At 40.0% G+C, this 20,646-nt stretch overlaps 1 protein-coding gene across 1 annotated transcript in view; it reads left to right on the forward strand.

Annotated features, from left to right (window-relative positions):
• Window positions 1-68: 68 nt before the first annotated feature.
• Window positions 69-20,646, forward strand: part of LOC106939774 (GDNF family receptor alpha-2-like) — a gene marked incomplete at its 3' end in the record, with an annotated part of 41,931 nt that continues 21,353 nt past the window's right edge. The window contains exons 1-2 of the mRNA XM_015022315.1: window positions 69-699; window positions 7,687-7,986. Coding sequence (XP_014877801.1) covers window positions 660-699; window positions 7,687-7,986 — 340 coding nt within the window. The remainder of the gene's footprint in view (window positions 700-7,686; window positions 7,987-20,646) is intronic.

Raw genomic sequence — 20,646 nt, forward strand, 5'->3', positions numbered from 1 at the left:
CATATTGCACGCCTAGATCATCACGCGGAGTCACTGAGTGCGCGAGGAGCTTGTTGGATACCTGGAGAATGAGAGAGAGCGAGAGACACTGGCACGCGCCTTTCTAAGTGTATCTGCGCGTGTCAGGAGGGAAGGAGCGGGGCCGTTTGAAGGTTCCTCAGCAGCAGTCGCACGCGCCCGGTTTTCTTGCGCCAGCGGACCCACGAGGCAGCTGGAGTGGATACGAGACGCGTGTGCTACAGCGCATCGTGCTGCTTTGGAGTTGGGCGCGGAGGTTCAAGTCAAACAGAGACATTCTGTCGGTGCGTTCTGTAAGACTTCGCGTGAGAAAGGAAGAGGCAGACAGTCCAAACTCACACCGACAGACAGACCACCTGGAAAAGTTGGCTGGGGGCAGCGCGTGCAGGCTCTAAACAGCAACGGGAAAAGTCTTACTTTCTCAGCGGACTCCCGAGGAGCGGAGCGGAATGTTCGCCCCGTGACGGACCCAGCCATCAGTCCTGCGCTGCTCTGAGTCGGAGGGGGTTCGGCTCGGGGATCCAGGCTGCGGTCGCTCCACCATGTCAGTGGAGCCCAAGTAGACAGACAGAAAAAGAGAGAAGAGAAAGGTGAAAAAGAAGTACAGCAAACTGAGCAGAGGGATTACAGCCGGACGCGACATGTTCCTGATTAACATCATCTCAGTGGTGTTTGTGTTGGGTGAGTACACAAGTGGCGCGTGCACACACATACACACACACGCACACACACTGGAGGGCACTGGGTCTTGCCCGCGTGCACTTTAGTCCGTCTCACCCCCACCCCTCCCCTTCCGCGAGGAACATTAAACCCATTAAGATGTCACCCACCAGCCCTGTGGAACGGGTTCAGTGGGGGGCTGCCTGCCGTGTCAGTGGCAGGCTGTGGAGATATGTGGGCTGGAAACACTGACACTTTAGAAACTGGTAGAAAATCAACTGAAAATATTTGCAGTTATTGCATTAAAAGCAACGTGCTTGTTGGGCAAACATGATTCCTGTGTAAGAACAGCAAACAGCTTCACTGGATCAAACTTTCTTTTTCTTTTTTTTCTCCATCCTGTGTAATTACACGTGTAATTACGCGGCAGCATTTCCGTTTTTAGTTTTCTTGCTTCTCTTTGTCCGGTTTCATTTTAGTTTTATCTCCATGTCTCGTTGCTCTTTTGTAATTTGCATGACAATCTGAGCGGATCATTCCCACCTGGACTCTCTCTCTCTGAGAACACAAGTTTATCTGATCTGATCTGATCTTGCAGTCGCGGAACTCCTTCTAATTTACACGTTGAGTGGATTATTTCATTCTGCAGCAGCTCATCAGATTATACAGGATGATCATGAGACATTAAACAAGCATATTAAATGCCCTTTAAACTTAAGGAACACTGAAAATAACTGAAAAGAGTTATCTTTTGAGAACAAAGTACTGAAATGTAAGTCTTTGCCGCTGTGGTTTTCTCCTAAACGATCCTGAGTGAAGTTTAATAGCCATTGTTTGATGTTGTTGACCATTCGCTCCAGCAGAGGGCACTTATTACCCTGTTGAACCATCAAAACAAATCTAATGATGGATCATTTTTACAACCTGAATGAGGAAATTTATTTGTAGGTGTATTATTTTGATGCATGCTATGAGTTTCCCTGCAGGTGATAAAATGTTCAACCAACCACAGAATGATTGTTAGCCTATTAAAAAAACCATCTGACCACAGTTATTCACCTACCCTACCTATGAGGAACCCTGAGACAGAACACCAACTGTCACTGCATGTTTTAGTTCTCTCCCTGGTTTTACATCATGCATCACATGATGGCTCATCAGAAGGCCTAAGAAGGCCTAAGAAGAACACTGACTTGCTGAGGAGATGTTACTACCACTAGGGAGAGAACTAAAACATGCAGGATGCCGGCCCTCGAGGACTGACTTTGGACAGACACCCCTGAATTAGATGATTAGCACATGGTTTTGAAATAGAGAAGGAACACAAATAAAATCTAGAGCTCAGAAAAAACAACGTATACATATTTTTTATTTCATAAATCTCAGGTTTATGTTAGATATTCATTAAAACACAACAATTTGAAACTATCAAATACATCACTCAGCAGCTTTCACATTACCACTTAGCAAATCAATCATAATGCTATTTTATTGCATTTAGTCCTAAAAACTGAAAAATGTTCAAATGTTCCTGAGATTCTGCATAACATCTATGACATGCAACGCTGCAGAACCCGTTCAAAAACTGCTTTTATGATCCTTTTTCGAATTTGCCTCCGTCAGGGAGCGGAGGTCTTCATTTCTCCGGATTTTACAACAGATTGCAAAATTAAATAAACATGTTTACTGGCAAAAAAGAAACATTAAGTGTAACCACCAGAGGGAATTGTCTCTTTTAGATATAATTGGTCACACATGCAGACCACCCATTGATTTACCAGAAACTGACATGTCTAGAGGGCAGAACTAGTGACATGCCAAGTGGAGTAATGGTGTTTCAGGCACACAGTAAGTATGACATTAAGTGCATCTGGTTACTCACTGTTTTGATTGACTGTAGGATGCTTTGGGAACTGCCTGCTGTACCAAATCATATTCAAACCACGCAACTCATTCTGCGTAATAACCTTAGTGCAAAACTCTGAAACAGAAAGTAAAAAAAGGTGATATTCAGAATCCTTTTCTAGTAAGAAGGTTGTGTGCTTTTGCTCTGAGTTTCCTATACAAAACCAGATGCAACCAGCTGAAGAACAGAGTCTATCTGTGTAATTAAAGTCAATGTAAAGGTAAATGTTCTGTTTCTGGGCTCAGAGGTTTTTTAAAAAAGAGTAGAGAAACAAAGAACATCATGATGACCAAGAATAAAGCAGAGTCAATGTTCAGTTTGTAGTAAGACACTTGTGGTTATATCAGCCACAGATAGTGGTTCTAGAAAGCACTAGCAAAGTATTTCTCATGAACAGCGTTTCAAACCATTTGCCATTTTTTCTGGCACTCTACAATGATGTACAGCTTTTTTCTTGATCTCAACCATATGTCAGAGGTCGTTGTGATTGCAATACACCAAAAGGCCAAAAGTTATGTGCCTCAGTATGTTTGCTAGGCACTGTGGAGGGACTGTATCTTTAAAAACTCATAAATAGACTTTGTATTACTGCATATCTCTCTCGAGATTTACTGTGCAACCTTGTTCCGATGACAAATATCACACTTGCACAGTAGCTCTATCTGTAACTATCAGGGGTGTATTACCTCTGAAGTGACCTGTGTCTGAATGATTGAATACTATAGTTCTTAAATCCCACTTGGTTTAAATGAAGATCTGTCAAATTTTCAGTGCACTTGTTCTTTTTATGTAAACATTCTGGTACAACCTTAACCTAGAAATGTTCACTCATGTTCTTCAACTATTATTTTTAATTTTCCCCCCAAAAAACCAGGACCATACAATCATGGTACGAGATAATGGCAAAATTGAAGTGCAGGTATTTTAAAATTTGGGGACTTAAAACTTTATATTTTTTAAAATGTTTTTTGCAATATACCTAAAGTTTTCATTCTGGCTTAATATCATTATAATGTGTGACATGAAACCCTGAAATTAATGGGGGTTAGGAACCACGAATAGCTGAATTCTGTGAATACTTTAGACTATAAAAATGCTGTTTTTGTCTGTTTTGGTTGTTCAAGCATACCAAGATATACAAATATACCTTAATGTACACAGTGGAAGCTGTCTTGGTACTACAGCACAACATCTACAGTCTTCCTTATCTCTGCTATTGAAGGAACAGCCAATCAGCACAAAGAAAAATGAATGCTGCCTCTGCATTGGCTGTTTTACAAACACCAATAAAAAGTGTGTCAAGTATCATCTTGCTACCTAGGTATATCAGCTTTATAAGCAGTGTTTTCCTTAGACTATTTTAGGGGCACTCAACGGAAAAATTCTCAAAATTGTATATTTTCTGGTAGTAATTTGGAGTTATGTTCCGCTTCCAGTGCTGAATAATGACACGGAGGGATGTGTGGTATCTGGTTCTGAACACTTGATGATGGATATAAAGCTGCTGTCACACTCTGGCCTTTTTTGCCATGTATGCTGACATTGTTAAAAACATGTTTCTTCGGCATGAAGTGATGAGGAACATTTTGTGGAACATTAAAGTCACGTCCAACACTTGAAGTACATGTATCACTTTTGTTGGAGTCACATTGTGAAAATATAATGTATCCTGGAGATCAGTGGAATGGAAGTGACAGTGTCCTTCTGAGTAATGACTGGCTATATTACTTTTCCATGTTTTTTTATATATACAATTAACTGTCCACTGATATTTAAATGCTCCAAAAATGCCCTAAAATAGTCCAAAAATTATCTGAATTAATTAGATAGCAAATTAATGGCTGAAATTTAATTTTTTGTTCCAGTTACTACTTGTCTGAGGTGAATAAAGCATCTTCATAGCCTAGTGATAGAGATTAAATGATGGTACAGGTGAGTCATTGGAGTGACATTACAGTTCAGCTGCATTGTTATTAATATGCCATGTGAAATCTGTGATGTGTTGTAATCTTTCAGCATATCCAGAATAATCTGTGAGATACTCATGAGGTAGTGCCTCAGCAGTTATCCTGATAAGTAAAATAACTACTGGAAGTAACATAGATTTAACAATGATGAGAGAAAATCAATTTATCCACTTGACTTTTCTATATATTTATGTTTTTATTGATAATATCAAAATTTTTGTGATCAAAATCACTGAATTCACACATTCAGTGATTTTCCAACATGTATTGCCTGTTGGAATACTGTACATGGAAAACCTCCGGGGTGAGTCAGTGCTCTGCCGTGTCTCACCTTAGGGGGCGCTGTATCACATAGTTAATGAAGCAGGCATTTGGCACAAGCCCATTGCTGTCTCTTTCAGTATCACCAATAGACATGTTTAATTACACGTTTCATGTATGCTGACGTTCCACAGTCTGTCTACTACAATGAAGAGCGCCTTCATTGAAAACACTCCAAGCAGTAGGAAAATATGAAAACCCACAGTGAACCGTTTAAGGCCACTCTCCTCTTGCCGATCATCTTCCTCAGACATTTTCACACTTCTTTGGAGTAGCATGTGTTACACCAGTGTTTCCCAACCCTGGTCCTTGAGGCACACTGCCCTGCGTTTTTTATTTCTCAGCTTTAATACGCCTGATTCAGCTGATTGCAGTTCAGCAAACACTTGTCAATTGAAATCACCTGTGCTAAAGCAAGGTAACGCCTAAAGGATGCAGGACAGTGTGCCTCGAGGACCAGGGTTGGGAAACACTGTGTTAGACAGTAGGCTACCTCATCCATCAGCAGTGTTTCTGGAAGAGGCCACATGTGACTCGTGTCCTTGGTGTGATAGCATGTTCCAGGCTGCACTAATGTCGGCACAGTGAGTGTTGGAACACATACATAGAAAATTACCTTGGCATTGGTTAGGTAACTCAGACAGACAGAATTATTTACTAGAATCGACAGAAAGGTGAATTATCAATAACTCAAAGTGGCCTGCAATATTCCACATGACGGAGAAACAGAGCCAGCAAAGTGAGCAAATTCCTCAACAGTCAACCAAGTTAACCTGTCATTGATGCTGGGGTGAAAACTCATCACCTTACTGACGACACAGTTGATATGTTGATCAATTATTTAATGCACCAACGTTTAATTTGCATAATTGGATGTTTTCCACCATCAGTAACCTTGAAGGTGAATTTAGCTGATTTAGATTTAGTTGCTCTCTCCAGAGCTAATTAATCCCTGCTCCTGCCTGTTGATTTCTGCTCAGTGATCTGAGCTGCTGGCAGAAACCAACAATAAAACTTCTATTTGCTGAAAGCTATTTACATCTACAGAGGTCAGCCGGTTGTTGTGTGGGTGTCTGTTTTGGCTTTTGCCAGATGCACAAGGAAGAACGGTGAGGTGAAGGAAGGCAGCTGTTGTCTTTGTATGACTGTTGTAGTGATTTGTGTATTTTTACAGCTTAGGTAAAGTACTGTAAGACTTTAGCTTTGCTTGGAGCCTGGAAATCACATACCTGCATATAAAGCTCAGAACAGATTCCCTCCTGATCAAAACCTTTGGAGAAAATACATGTATTACCTTTCTTTCCTGGTTGACCAGAAGAAGATTTTTAATTCAAGGTTAAAAATGCAAGAAGAAAAGGGGAACAAGAGACAAAACTTTGGATCCTTCCAAACCCATGGAGTAGGGAGAATAGGCAATGCAAGGAATGTCGGCTTTCCGACTTCAAGTGGTAAAGCCTTTTGTAATTATAACAGAGGAAACAGAAAATACTGGAAAAAATCCAAAAGGGCAATCTGATAGAAAACCCCTACAACTACTTATATAAAGAAAAATCATATCCACTAATACCTAGGAGGCGCTATTGTAACTGTTAAACCATAAGTCCTACACTGAAATACTTTATATTAGCTTAAAGCTTGGATAATTCTGCATCACTTTACATTGAACATGCCTTTTTTATGCTTTATTAGATTTTATTTTACTATAATGCAAGAAAGGCAAAACATAGTTGTTATTACTCTGTTTACATTATACGCTGGATCAACATTAAACTTATCATCTCCTGACAAATCTAAAGTAGTTCATTCCCAGAATGACAAGGCAATGTAGAGTTAAAATCACATAGTAATCACAGGTACTTTAGCAAAAGCCTAATTTTGTAACATATATTGTACAATCAATATGAAATCAAATACAAAGTAGAATCATTCACAGAACCTCACTAGAAGATAGAGCTTCATTCATGTCTGTGGGAAATAGACCATTTAAATAGAAGATCCTAATAAGGTTGATATTGTTCCTTGTTTTGACTTGACTTAGTAGCATCAATGCCTATAAAGAATAAAAGTATGCTGCAATAATTTTTCATTAAAATGTCATCAAACTGGACTGGTCAAGTCAGTCATCTTTGTAAAACTTCTAGTCCATTAATGCGTTGTCTGTGTGAGAGCGGAAAGACTGACCTCATAATTACCTCATAATAACATTAGACCCCTGTCTCTGTTCAGCATTTGCTGAATTTTCTGTGGAACATAACTCCAAATTATTTGCAGAACATTTGCCAGTTTGCAGATTTTTTCATTGAGCATATATAAAATATTCAACCTCATGTACTCACTGGTAAATGTGTCAGTGGCAGAAAAACATCTTAAACCGTTTATGTGCCATTAATGGTGTTCATGCACTATGAAACACAATAGGTGAACTTTATTTCATATCTGTTATCAAACTCATTACCTAAAAAAAATAAAATTTTCAAAACTTAAAAATGTTAGTATGTGTTAGTATATTTTAAGTTTACATGACTTGGCAAACTTGATTTTGAGTGACATTAATAACGGCCTTAAAAAATTCTATTAGCAGTGATTTAATCAATCTCTCTTTTAGTTTTTGGTGTATTGTTATTAACATTTTTGCTTTTAATACTAGGGCTGAACAGGGATCATTTTTAGATTGAAACCTAAACAAAACGTACAAATGAGCTCCACCTGCAGCCTGGACCTGAACCTGGACCTGGTCTGACGCTTGGCGCGCTCCGTCTGCACTGGTGCAAACTGTAACTTTCTGCCGTTGCTCTCTTTCTATTTATGCTGCAGATGTGTGTGTGTGTGAGTCGGAGCTGGGATCTCCCGGCTGGAGAGAACCTCCGGACTGCGTGCGAGCTTCTGAGCTGTGCAACCAGAACAGCCAGTGCAGCTCCCGCTACCGAATCATGCGCCAGTGTCTGTCTGGCGGGGACAAGGAGCGCAGCACCATGCTGGCCTCCAAGGAGTGCCAGGGGGCACTAGAGGTGTTGCAAGACTCGCCGCTCTACGACTGCCGCTGCAAGAGAGGAATGAAGAAGGAGCTGCAGTGTCTGCAGAACTACTGGAGCATCCACATGGGCCTGACTGAGGGTAAGCATGAGTGGAGCTAATGAGGCCTCCTGCTGCCTGTTGATGATGTGCTTCAAAGTTTTAGGCTGTGGCTTGGTTCATCTTTTCTGTGCTGAGGTTTAAGATGCTCTGTATTGATTGCTGTGTGGGAGCTTGGCAGTTGTTGCCTGAAGAAAAAAGAGGGAATAAAAAATGTTGTTCTTTTTTGTTTGTTTCAAGTTGAACTGCATAGAATTTCTATGTCAGAGTGAGTTTTAAAACAGTGGAGAACTGCTGCATTTATGGAAGCACCTGTCACACAGACAGATGAGGAAACCATCAGGCCAGGCCTAGATTTCTGCCACCACTGGCCATAAACTCCAGCAACAATGATGCTAATAACAGTGTGGGCAAAGGAAGCGGTTTCTCTGACAAAGAGCTTGGTCAGAAGGGTTTCCTGCTCAGTGCCCCACCTGGACAACCGAAGGAACTGACCCGGAGGATGCTGTTGAGCTGTTCAGAAGCTGAAATAACATGAAAATGTCTGACCCCCTGAACAGGGTCTCCATTAGCTGCAGGAGCAGCACTGCAGTGACAGGTCAGCTGTTTGTTGGACTTGGTCATCACTGCAGCGTTTGCAGTCACCTGGCGTGTTCCTGTGGCTGCTCCACAGTCCACTGCTGGTCCTGCACTCTGCTGCAGTGTGTGTCAGCACCACCCGCACCAGCACAGACACACACACCCATGCACGGCCCGTTGGTTGGCCTAGTTTGGGTCCCAGCAGTGGCAGAGCTCATTAAGAGCCTCTCTCTTTGTTCCCTGTTCCACTGAGGATGCCTCTGTGCTGCTAACAGTCCTCACACACAAACACACACACCAGGAACACGCAGGCCGGCTAGGAAAGGCACACACACTCTCTCACACACACAGAGCTCACATACAACAGAACGGCTCAGAAGACTGAAACAGCTTCAATGACATGGAGTACTGTGAAGAGTTGCAACTCTTGGTGCGCTCATGTGCTTCCGTAATAGCAAAGCGTGTGCTTTCCATTGACCATATAATTGATCAATTTGACATTTAGCTATTTGAAATAAATTCACTTAATGAAAACCCTGCAATTCCAAAAATACTCTAATTTTTTCATAAAAAGTTTTGGCACTGGGCTCGGGTATTTATTTATTTTTGGCCCTATTGCGATTAAATTATTTCACAAAACTGGAATGGAAACACTTTTTTCGCATCACAAGTCACATGATCACACATGATACACAGTCGGATGTTGGCACTGGCTCAAAGAAAACAACAGGAAGTAGAGGATGGTGGCGCAGCATGTTTTTTGATGATTTATCACACTAACCAACTTATTCATGTGTGATTTTTATTGCATTTCTTATTTTCTTATTTCTTATGCAATTTTGCAGTTGCACTGCAACTGGAAAATTGTGTTTTTTCAACATTATTCGAATATTGACCAAGTTTTGTAAACACTTGTAATGGAAACGCATCTAGTGTGTATTTGGTTTATTTCTCACTGCTAACACAGTGATGCATTTTGGAGTTTGAGGAGTGTGTGTGTGTGTGTGTGTGTGTGTGAACTTCTGAGGGGTTTCTATAATGTATGCGACTCAGACTGAAAATTACAAGTTGGTTTCAGTCCAGCAGCAGCTGGAGAGTCATGGTGAGATGCAGCAGGTCAGCACACTCTGTTCCACAGCACAGCGCTGTGAGGATGCTGGACTGGAGGGATGTTGGCTTCATTATCCTTAGGAAGCCCAGTTCCAGCAGAGTCTGTTCTTTTACTATCACACTTGTGTTTTATAAATAAACACAAGTTTAGCAAAAGAAAAAGTATGAACGTTTGTATTTGGTTTGTATTTTTTTCCTTTTGTTGAAATCCTTTGTGGAAAAAAAACTTTGGCTTTTGAAAAATGTATTTATTTGTTGTGCATCGATTGCAATTTTTTTGGTCAAATGTCAATCACTGATCTTTAAGAAGTCGGACATGCTGATTCCGATTTTGTTGAACCTGTCACTGTCTCAAACTGTTTGAGACAGGTAATCTGTGAAAAATAAAAGAGCTTCTCTGCCTTCTCCCAGTGCTTCAGTGCTGACTAGAAACACCCAACCAAAGCCTGGACGAAGGTTTTAGCGCTGTCAGTCACCTCTCCATGTGGCGCTGCTCAGACCCCCTCTTGCTCTCTTTTGCTCTCTGTTAAGTTGCAGCTAGCACAACCTATCATTAATGCTCATTGCCACTGATGATGACAGATAAATATTTTCTCTGTAACAATAAGTTATTGTGCTGCCATTAATACATTTAGCAGCGAGTCCATGAGATTGACAGCTCCGGGCTCTGATTGGTTGTTTTTGGTCGGGAGTGGTGCATTTCTTCAGACAACAATAGAAGCTCAGGGAGAAGGTGGAGGAGATCGATCTATTCATAGATTATCTGTCTCATAACAAACTGTGAGAACATGGTAGCAGTTTTAACAAATATGTAAAAAATGTTCTTTACAAAAGTGACATTCCGATTATGTATGCTCTTTTAAAGGAAAATAGACATTGTAAAAGTTCAAGATTTATTGCCAGGAAACAGACATATCAAATAAATAATCACAGGAACATAAATATTCTTACTTTTTGTACAAAGCACATCTTCATATCAGTACTTTACACAATTATGCTTTATAATCAGGTAATCAGGGGTGAAAGTAGTTTTAAATTCTTGGGGGTTCTATGACAAAAGTATATATATATATATATATATATATATATATATATATATATATATATATATATATATATATATATATATATATATATATAAAACTGTAAATGTGTTTTAGGAGTCTCTGATTGGTTGAGATCCATATTTTCAGGTGTGATCTTATCATTATCTGCTGCAGGCGGCGAAGCATTAATAGCTGAAAGCAGCAAAGGATGTTTCCACTTATTTGTAATTCAAGATATATTTTAAAGTTAATGTATGTCTAGTTTTATATATTGCCATCTATTTATAAATGTATTGTAATGCCATGAAACTTTACAGAATGTCAGTGGTTCCAATTCTACAGGTGAATCAGTTCACAATTCATGTTCAACAGCCACATGCTTGTTTATGCATCCGCTCCAACAAATCTCCACCGAGGAGATGAGTAATAATCCAGGTGACAGGAAGTCAGTTTTGGGTGGGAGCTGTGGGGGGCGTGAAGGCTGAAATGATCTCTTTGACCTTTTCCATATGCTTTTCTTCTTCATTATTTTCATCCAATAATAATTTATAGCCTGAGACACAGTAGGAGAACCATAGCTGGGGAATACAGACTTATTGTGTGGATGAAGAATGTGGATCATAACATCTTCCATAAGGGAGGAAGGAACCCTGAAAATATGCTAAAATTTGTTTATGGAGCAGAATCACATTGTGCTTAAAATGCTGACTGTGCATTCATTGTATGTCTTTGGTTTCCTCTACCCTCTGACTGTAATGCTGCTACTGAGCGCTAACCCCTGATGGACTACTGAAGCTAATTAGCTTGATGCCTCTGTTACTACAGCCCAGGCGAAAATGAATACTACAAGTATTAGTTGATAGAAAAGTCTTTCACAATAAGGTATGAGAAGTGTGTTGATACTGATCCTAGTGGTCAAAGTGTAAACTACACATGGTTTATGCAAGTGGAAGTGTGCAATGGGTTGATGGCAAGGAATTTCACTGATAAACTCTTCAAATAATCTTTACCCTGAGTCAGGCTGTGAAATAAAAATGTATATACTGACTAATATTTTATAGAACTGACATGTCAGAATAGGCAACCCGTGACCAAAATGTAAAAAATAATGTCTCATTTTGGATTTGAAGCTTTTTAGATACACTGGGCAATAATTGTAGAATCATGTATATTGACTTTTCTTTTTTCTTTCTTTTCAGGAAATAGTATATAAATATTGATAAACATTTTTTTTTCATAAGTAATTACCCATATACAATATTTGTTTGTTGTGAAACATGACAGATAGGACAGTATCATGAAGGGATTTTTCGGTGATATAATACATTAGACCCTACATGCTGAACATCAGTGGTTGTTCAGCGCTCATACGAATGTGCAGCAATGGAATATTACGGTATTTAGCTGTATTTGATATACTGTAATGACAAGAAGTGATGGTTATTCAAAAACATATATTTTGACACAATTTGCAAGTATTTTTTGATCAATAATGACAGCTAGCTAAAAATTAATAAGCGGACTTTTGACCCTTCTGCTGTCTGAAAAGTGGTCAAATGGTCCCTGCCTGAGTTTATCCTATGCACGTGTCTGGTGGGATTACACTGACCCGGTGTGAGCTGACGGACACCCCTATCACTTCTCCATTGACCGACCGTGAGATCTGCTGCTTCCTGAGCGTCTCGCTAAGACTGAGTTATGACTGAGCTAAGAATGAGAGAGCGAGAGCTGAGGGAGGGTAAAACAGTTAAATCTAGTGGAAATGTTTGCCAAAAAGAGAAGAAACAAATCAAATATTGTCACTCCACCTCCTCCTGCTCTGGAAGTCTCAGACACACAACCTGATCCTGGGAACCTCTGTCCTCCTCCTCCTGTGGATCACACGGGTCGACTTTACTTTCCTGTCTTTATTAATGAGTATAATTTGTTATGCAGGTACCGGTATATAAGTGTGTGTATGTGTTTGAGTGTGTCCGCTGTTTTTGTGGGTCATGGTTTCTAATGTATCTTCTTGTCCTTCGGAAAACATTTTGTATTGTTTTGATGATGGGTACTATTAGCATTAAAAGCTGATAAAACTTTCCTATTTAATGCATTCAGACATGTTTAGAAACAGATATTTTACACTCATTGTGTGCTACTGTTTTAATGAGATACACAATGTCAGAAGTGTTGACAAATAGGTAATACTAGCAACTTTCACCTCATTATTTTCAGTATTATGGATGGTTTTTTACATGGAAGGGTTTTTTCACTTGCTACACAGCAGCTGTCTTTCTCGAAGTTAGGCTGATATTTGGAATTAGATGCTGTGAGTTGCTCAGCCATTTCTTGATGCTTTATTCCACAGACTAAACTATTCCTTTATGTTTTGTTGTGTGCTTTCCATTCCTGCAGATATATATTAAAGAAGCCTGAAAGTCAAGCAAACCAAAAAATGCATTGTCTAGAGACCACCTAGTAAGAAAAGCAATATTCTACCCTACTTATTGATGACAGGTTATTCAGCATTTCAGAGGACCACTGGCACAAACAGATGGATCAGAATTGTCAACCTGCTCCCAGGAGAGTGAACAGTGCAAAGCAGCTGCAGGGATGTATTCACACATTTAACAAGGCACAGCAGAGGAAGAAACCTCCAGGGTGACAGCAAACACAAAAGAGATGCAGAAGGTAGAAATCATGAAACGGCTTTACAGTAACACTTATTTTACACAAATAACCAAAAGTATATCAGAATTCATTATACAAAACCATATAAAGAATATAACTTTATGTGGAGCACTTTTCATGCTGCTGTGTGGGATTCAAAGTGCTGGCAGCTGACTGAAACATGCAAATAGAAGTGAACTGCTTTTCTAGGTCACTTCTGATTCAGGAACATTCTCACTTGCCATTTTCTGTCTTATTTGAATCTAAAGGCCAACTGTGGGTTTGGCATGAAAAGGTTTAAACTACATTTCACATTAATTGCAGCAGTGTGCACAGCTTCTCTGTTTCACTCACTTGAAGTTTGTTGTGCACAATGAGAGAAATGTTTTTGTCCAATAAAAATAATGGGATTATATAGTATAAGAGCTTTTCATATGTACTCATCTGAAAAGTGTTAAAGTAGTGCACTTTTCTCGTGGGGAGCCGGGGGGTGGGGTGTAATTATGTTATATGGAAGCACAGATGGAAAGAGGAGTGAAATATGGTAGTTTCCTGGCCAAACCAGGAGACTTGATGGCTCTTCTCATCAACAAACTGCACTGCTCACAGTTGTGTTTATACTGTAGAGGTTTGGAGTTGTTCTAACTGGATTTCTTTGTTTAATGACAATAGTATTGACTCTCAATATGCGAAAAACCACTCATAATTAATTATTAGTAGGCTAACTGATGAATAAAAAGTTCTGCATAAAGTACGTAGTGTCCTCCCTCCTCCCTCACCTCTCTGCACTCCGCATAAACATCCTTCTCTAGTATAATGTTGATCATATAAAAAAATTACATCAGAAGGAAATCTCCATAATGAAGTCTTGGCTGTCTTCTTTCTGTGTTTATTTGCATACAACACAGTTAGTTAGGACAATTTAAATATCCTGTCTGAATGACGCATTTAGAGCAGGACGCTTGAAATCTGATGGACTGAACAACCTGTGTACTACCAGACATTGTTATAGTGCTTTTTGTTTGTTCACTAGTATTGGTGTCTTAATTGTAATGTCATAGTGGTGAATTCAGATTATAGATCCCCACTGAAGAAGGCCCAGGTATGAAATGTGTGGCCTGCCACTCTAATAGTCTCAGTGGAAACCATCTTGGCGCTTGTGTGGAAGATAACATCTGCAGCCTTTCTCAGTTCCACTCTTGGAGGTTTAGCCAATCAGTGCTAAGGAAAATGAATGGTGCCATGTACCGCATCATGGTGGTACATTGCTGGGAGATGCGTTTCTGTGTGATGAAGGTGCCAGAGATCCTGTTGCTAACATGAACACAAAACCTATAAATGGCTGGGCAAAGTGAAAGTTCATCTATAAAAATGACTGAAAACTGGAGAATAGGCAATTTTTTAGAAATGTCTTTATGAATGTCTTTGCATTCAAAATGTTTTTCCTATTAAGTTGAATATAATTACAATAGCTTTTGTCCTGGTTAATTAAAAAAGTAAGCTGCTTTTATTACAATTAAATTTTCTAAGCTACAGAACAATAATTGTTAGGGATGCACAAATATGAACATTTGGTCCATTATTGATATCTGATGTTAATACCACTGCTATGGCAACATTTAATAATATTTTATTTTATCAAATTCTTTATTCGATTACTCAAATAAATTATGTCAGAATAATTGATAGATTACTTGAATACTAAAATAATAGTTTACAAAAGGCCAACTACCGTCCATGTGCTACTGGTGCAGGATAGCTAGGGGAGCTGGTCCCTGATCTAGAGTCAAAAGGCAAGTTGGTCACAAAGACATACAGGACGAACAAGAACAACCATGAACTCACACACAATTAATGCAGCTGATTAACCTAACCACCTTAATGGAGGGATTTGTATGTTTAACTTCTACCTATTTTTTTATATTCTATATCAGGGTTATGTGTGTACATATAAATTCACACATAACCCAAAGGCACAACTTTCTTAAAAAACCCATCACAATTAAGATGCATTTGTATTGGAAAATAATATGTTTCTGGAAAAAAATCTACTCTATTGAGGTGTGTTTGCACAGAAAATTCAAAACTTTTCTGAAAGAGCAACAGGGTCGGTGTTCATGCCAGGAGGAAACAAGAACTCAAGTGACCGGTCACATCAAAGCCTGAAATCCAGGGAGTTTGAGGAAAATGTGAACATGGCTGATGACAGAAGGAGTAATTTTAGAATGTGGACAGGAGGAAATGAAAATAGAGCAGGAGAGATCAGAAGGATCAGATCAGATGGAGGGTGGGGGGCGTTGGGAGCTGAGATCGAACCTCATTTTATCCTTTTCCTGGTTCCTGTTCATTAACTGACAGAATAGTGTCTCAGAGGGAGACACTATTCTGTACTAGTCTATAAACTGCCTTCTTTGTAGACTTGCTTGTTCCTCTGCTGGAGGTTTGAACTCCGTCCAGGAAACCAGACTTTTTATTAGTTTTTCATCCATTTGGTTGTAAAAACTACAACTTGCAATACATAGTTCTCACTTCATTGTGCTGTTAAAAAATGAAGGTGATGTTTGGAGATCTGGTGCTGGTCTGTCCCACACTGGTTCATCACTTTGACACTAAATATGTTGTGTGTGACGTTTGTTCGTTGGTCCATTAAACTCAACGTTAGATTTACTGGTCAATAAATCTTCCCAGGAAATATTGCAATAAACAAGATTGTTTTGAGACCATTTTAAATAAGATATAGATAATGGAAGTTCGGCCTCTCAAAGATTAATAAATGTTTTTTTTTAAAAGAACACTTTACACTAGAAGATATTTTAAATATCTCCCCCACACCCCAAGAAAGAACAACCAAAAATTAAGAAATTGGAAATAAATGTCCCACACAACCGAAACCATAAATAAAATGTAGTATGAATTCTCTTTAAATAAAATAGTTCTTACAGAGATAAAAACACAGGTAAAAAAAATAAGAAAAATAATAGCATGCATAACCTGTTATAACAAAGCATGATTACAAGAGTGTTCAGAAATGTCTTAGCTACATGAAGATTCAGGGCCACATCATGCAGAAGTGTTTGTCTCAATGTGCCAAATGACCTTTAACCTCATTTGGTCATTCCATGAGTGAGGCAAAGTCAGGTGAAACTGTTACAATACTGCAAAATATTTGAGCTGCATTTTTGTTGTGTCTACTAATCTTCTACTCTTTAAGTCAAATTAATTTAGTTGAGTTTTTTTCTTGCATATTTTGAAGTAATTATTTGGTTTAAATTGCATCATTAAGTTCAAACTCACAACTCAAGATTAATGAACTTAAAAAACAATGTTTAGACAATGTGCCTCTTGTTGTTAAATCAACTTCACGAACTTTAATTTCTGAGTTTCTGAGGCTTTGACTTTCATTTTCAAGTTGAACCACCTTCAAATGTTTTACAGTGCAGGCACAAATGTGCATCCTGCAGTAACTTCTCCCTGTTCCACCAGACCAAGTGCTACACTTGGGCCCTGACCTAAGCCAGGCATCATCTTGTAGTAGTCAGTCCACTTTGTGGAAAGGGTCAGCCAAAGGTGACCCTTTTCCTCAATTAGCTGTCAAAATAAAACCTCAGTCAGCTGTCAAAAGCCAGAACAATACTTTTAGAACTTCCAGAAGTTAAAATAAATGTCTGGCAATAATTGTTGCCAGTGTAATTAAACAGGTTCATGGAAAGAAAATCTGAATTTATGTTAAGCTGTTAGTCATGACTACAGAATCTGACCTTGATGAATGGAGTTTCTGGACACAAGTACTGTTCACAAGAAAAATAAATCAACAAAGAAGATGGCAATCTAGATCTTTATGATTTGAAGAGACAAATAAATCTGACATCACCAGAAATACTGAGAGCTTGAGTTAACAGGAGTTCTTGTACAGCAGTCATACCCTCTCTGTAGCCCTTAGCAGGTCTTTATCCCAGGCACAGGTGAAAGTCATTTCTGCTGCAGAGTCCTGCTCTGTTATTGGTGCCTGTTGAGTTTCTGTCATTATCCTGTTAGAAGAGTTCTGAAGTGTGAATGGGCCCATTTTCAGTTGAACAGCATCCAGGTCTGGTTTAGAGACAGTTACTAATATCAATCAATCAATCAATCAAATATAAACTCAATTTGTACAAATAAATCAAGTTTATTTGTATAGCACATTTCAGCAACAAGGCAGTTCAAAGTGTTTTACTTCATAAAACACAAAAATAAAATGTCATCAAAACAATTGAGAAACCAGTAACAAACATTATTGTCGAGTGCCATCATCAAAAGCATCAAAAATGTTTCATTTATTTGGTTCTAAACTAGGTTTTTAGTCTAGATTTAAAGGAACTCAGTGATTTGGCTCTGTTGCAGCTTCCTGGAAGTTAGTTCCAGAAGTGTAGTGCATAGAAGCTGATTGCTACTTCTCCATGTTTGGTTCTGGTTCTGGGGATGCAGAGCAGAACCAGAAAATCTGAGAGGTCTGGAAGGTTGATACAAGAACAACAGATCTTTAATGTATTGCGGCTCTAAACCGGTCAGTGATTTATAAACTAACAGTATTTTAAAGTCTATTCTCTCAGTCAAAGGACTGTAACTGGCTGATGTTCTCCATCTCCCTGGTTTTGGTCAGAACTCCAGCAGCAGCGTTCTGGATCAGCTGCTGCTGGAGGATTGATTTGTAAGTCAGACCCGTGAAGACACTGTTGCACTAATCAATGCGACTAAAAATAAACACATGGATGAGTTTCTCTAGATCTTCCTGAGACATTAGTCCTTTAATCCTGGAAGTATCATCCATTGTGTGTACCTGCCTATCCTTGCAGGGGGCCTGTCTCCAGGGGCCATTGGGCAACAGGCGGGGCAAACCCTGGACAGGTTGCCGGTCCATTTCTGGGCAGCACAGGGACACAGAACAACAATGGACATATTCACTCACTCTGAGAAGAGAAACTACTTTAGAGAGACTAATGAGGAAGAGTCTGCCCTGTGGGAGGAAGAGGTTGTATCTAGAGAGAAAGCCCACACATGCATGGAGAGAGCGTGAACATTTCATGTAGAAAGACCCTGGTACGGATTTGAACCAAGACTTTCTGTCTACATCACAGCAGGGGGTGTAGACAACCTCACCAACTGTTGCTAGAACTGGTTGTTTTTGGTTTGATTTTTGATTTCTGGATGATTGCTTCTAACTCTTCACTTCTGTGTTCTGCATTTTATCTTGTATTAAGACCTGATTCTAACCCATGTGAAAGTGTCTAACTGTTTTCCTCTGTTCTTGCTCTGTGTTCCTTAAGCTGTGCTACATTTGAGGGAAGATTAAACCACATGCCAAAGATTTTGGCAGATTTTTATGGAACCCTTGATAATTTCATGTTTTCTTCTGTTGATCATATTTCTGGATGTGTTACAAAAGTATTCATTAGTGGTGTTGTGATTGATGGGCCACCAATCATTATCTTTAAATTATTAAAAAAGTAAGTGATCAGTGTTCGCATTCAGTGGTCACTGTCTTTTATTGCCAATCAAAAAACCTGAACTGCCTCATACTTTGCAACCTGCAGAGGCGCTGTGTGCAGTGCAGTGTAGCTCTGGTTTCTTTGCAATGGAAAAGTACCTCATAGGGGAAACGCGTCAAAATCCTTCAAACTACAAATTTAATACAACATTTAAAAATGCACTCATTTGGCTAGACGACCAGCAGTTCTCAGTGGAGGAAGACATTGGGTTTTTCTGACTGCTCTTGCTCTTTGAACCCCCACTGGGATGTAAATATTTTAAAGACATAGCCTTGCCCACGCTCCACCAGACCGTGGACTCTCACATTGAATGTCTCATTAAAGAAGGTCTCTCAACCTCCATAAGTTTCAAAACATGGAGCTCAGGCATCAGTCTTTCTGTAACCAAAAACCCAGGATATGCTCATAGTTACCCCAGAACTTACTTAGGCTTTTTACTTATCCTGCTTTCTGAAACGAGGCCCTGACATACCTGTCAAGTCTCCCGTTTTGGCCAGGAAACTATTGTATTTCACCCCTGTTTCCCGCCGTGCTCCCGTATTAGTATTTTCCCATAAATTTCCTGTATCATAGTAAATATGTCACTAAATACCCCCTGGACCTCCCTCTTACCAAATTCTGCAGCCCCACTTTTCTTCCCCTCCCCACTCTAACAGCAGCGTGCAGCTAAAAATGTCCAGTATTCTCCAATCCAACTTGACATGTACTGGCCCTGCTGAGATAAGAGATTTACACCAAAGAACAGCAACAAGAAGATGACACACTTCCACTCAAATTGATTGGATGCACTCAGAAGGAGATCTTAAATTATTCTGTGATACACTATCTATTGACGACAGTTTGCACATTATAGCATGAAAAATAACAGAATGAACACAAAAAGCTCCTCTGAGGAGCCACAAATCAACAAAAAGTGTGTAATTATGAGTTTGTCAGTGATGGAGGGTACTTTGCATTGATCTGCACAGAGAAATGTATCCTAAAGGGCATTGATGTGAGTCCAAGCAGCAGGTGGCAGCAGTAGTCATAGCAACCTTGTTCCCTGAACAGGGACATAAATCTACCAGGTGTACCAGTAAAATGAGTTCACTGCCTGCTGTCAACAACGGCATAATAATATCCATCCATCCATCCATCCATCCATCCATCCATTTTCTTCCACTACATCCGGGGTCAGGTCACGGGGGTAGCAGCTTCAGAAGAGAGGTCCAGACTTCCCTCTCCCCCTCCACTTGTTCCAGCTCCTCCAGGGGAACCCCAAGGCGTTCCCAGACCAGCTGAGAAACATAGTCCCTCCAGCGTGTCCTGGGTCTTCGGGGCCTCCTCCTAGTGGGACGTGCCTGGAACACCTCACCAGGGAGGCGTCCAGGAGGCATCCTGACCAGATGCCCGAGCCTCAACTGGCTTCTCTCGACGTGGAGGAGCAGCAGCTCTACTCTGAGTCCCTCCTGGATGACTGAACTTCTCACCCCATCTCTAAGGGAGAGACCAGACACCCTAAGGAGGAAAACCATTTTGGCCACTTGTACCCGTGACCTCGTCCTTTCGGTCATGACCCAAAGCTCATGACCATAGATAAGGGTGGGAACGTAGATCGACCGGTAAATCGAGAGCTTAGCTTTTTGACTCAGCTCTCTCTTCACCACGACGGACCAGTACAGCACTCACTTCACGGCAGACGCTGCCCCAATCCGCCTGTCGATCTCCCGCTCCCTTCTTCCCTAATTTGTGAACAAGAACCCGAGATACTTAAACTCCTTCAATAGGGGCAGGACACCCCCCCCCCCCCCCCC

Source organism: Poecilia latipinna, unplaced genomic scaffold, assembly GCF_001443285.1.
Source record: "Poecilia latipinna isolate Pla-1442-1.1 unplaced genomic scaffold, P_latipinna-1.0 Scaffold2979, whole genome shotgun sequence".
Lineage (NCBI taxonomy): Eukaryota > Metazoa > Chordata > Actinopteri > Cyprinodontiformes > Poeciliidae > Poecilia > Poecilia latipinna.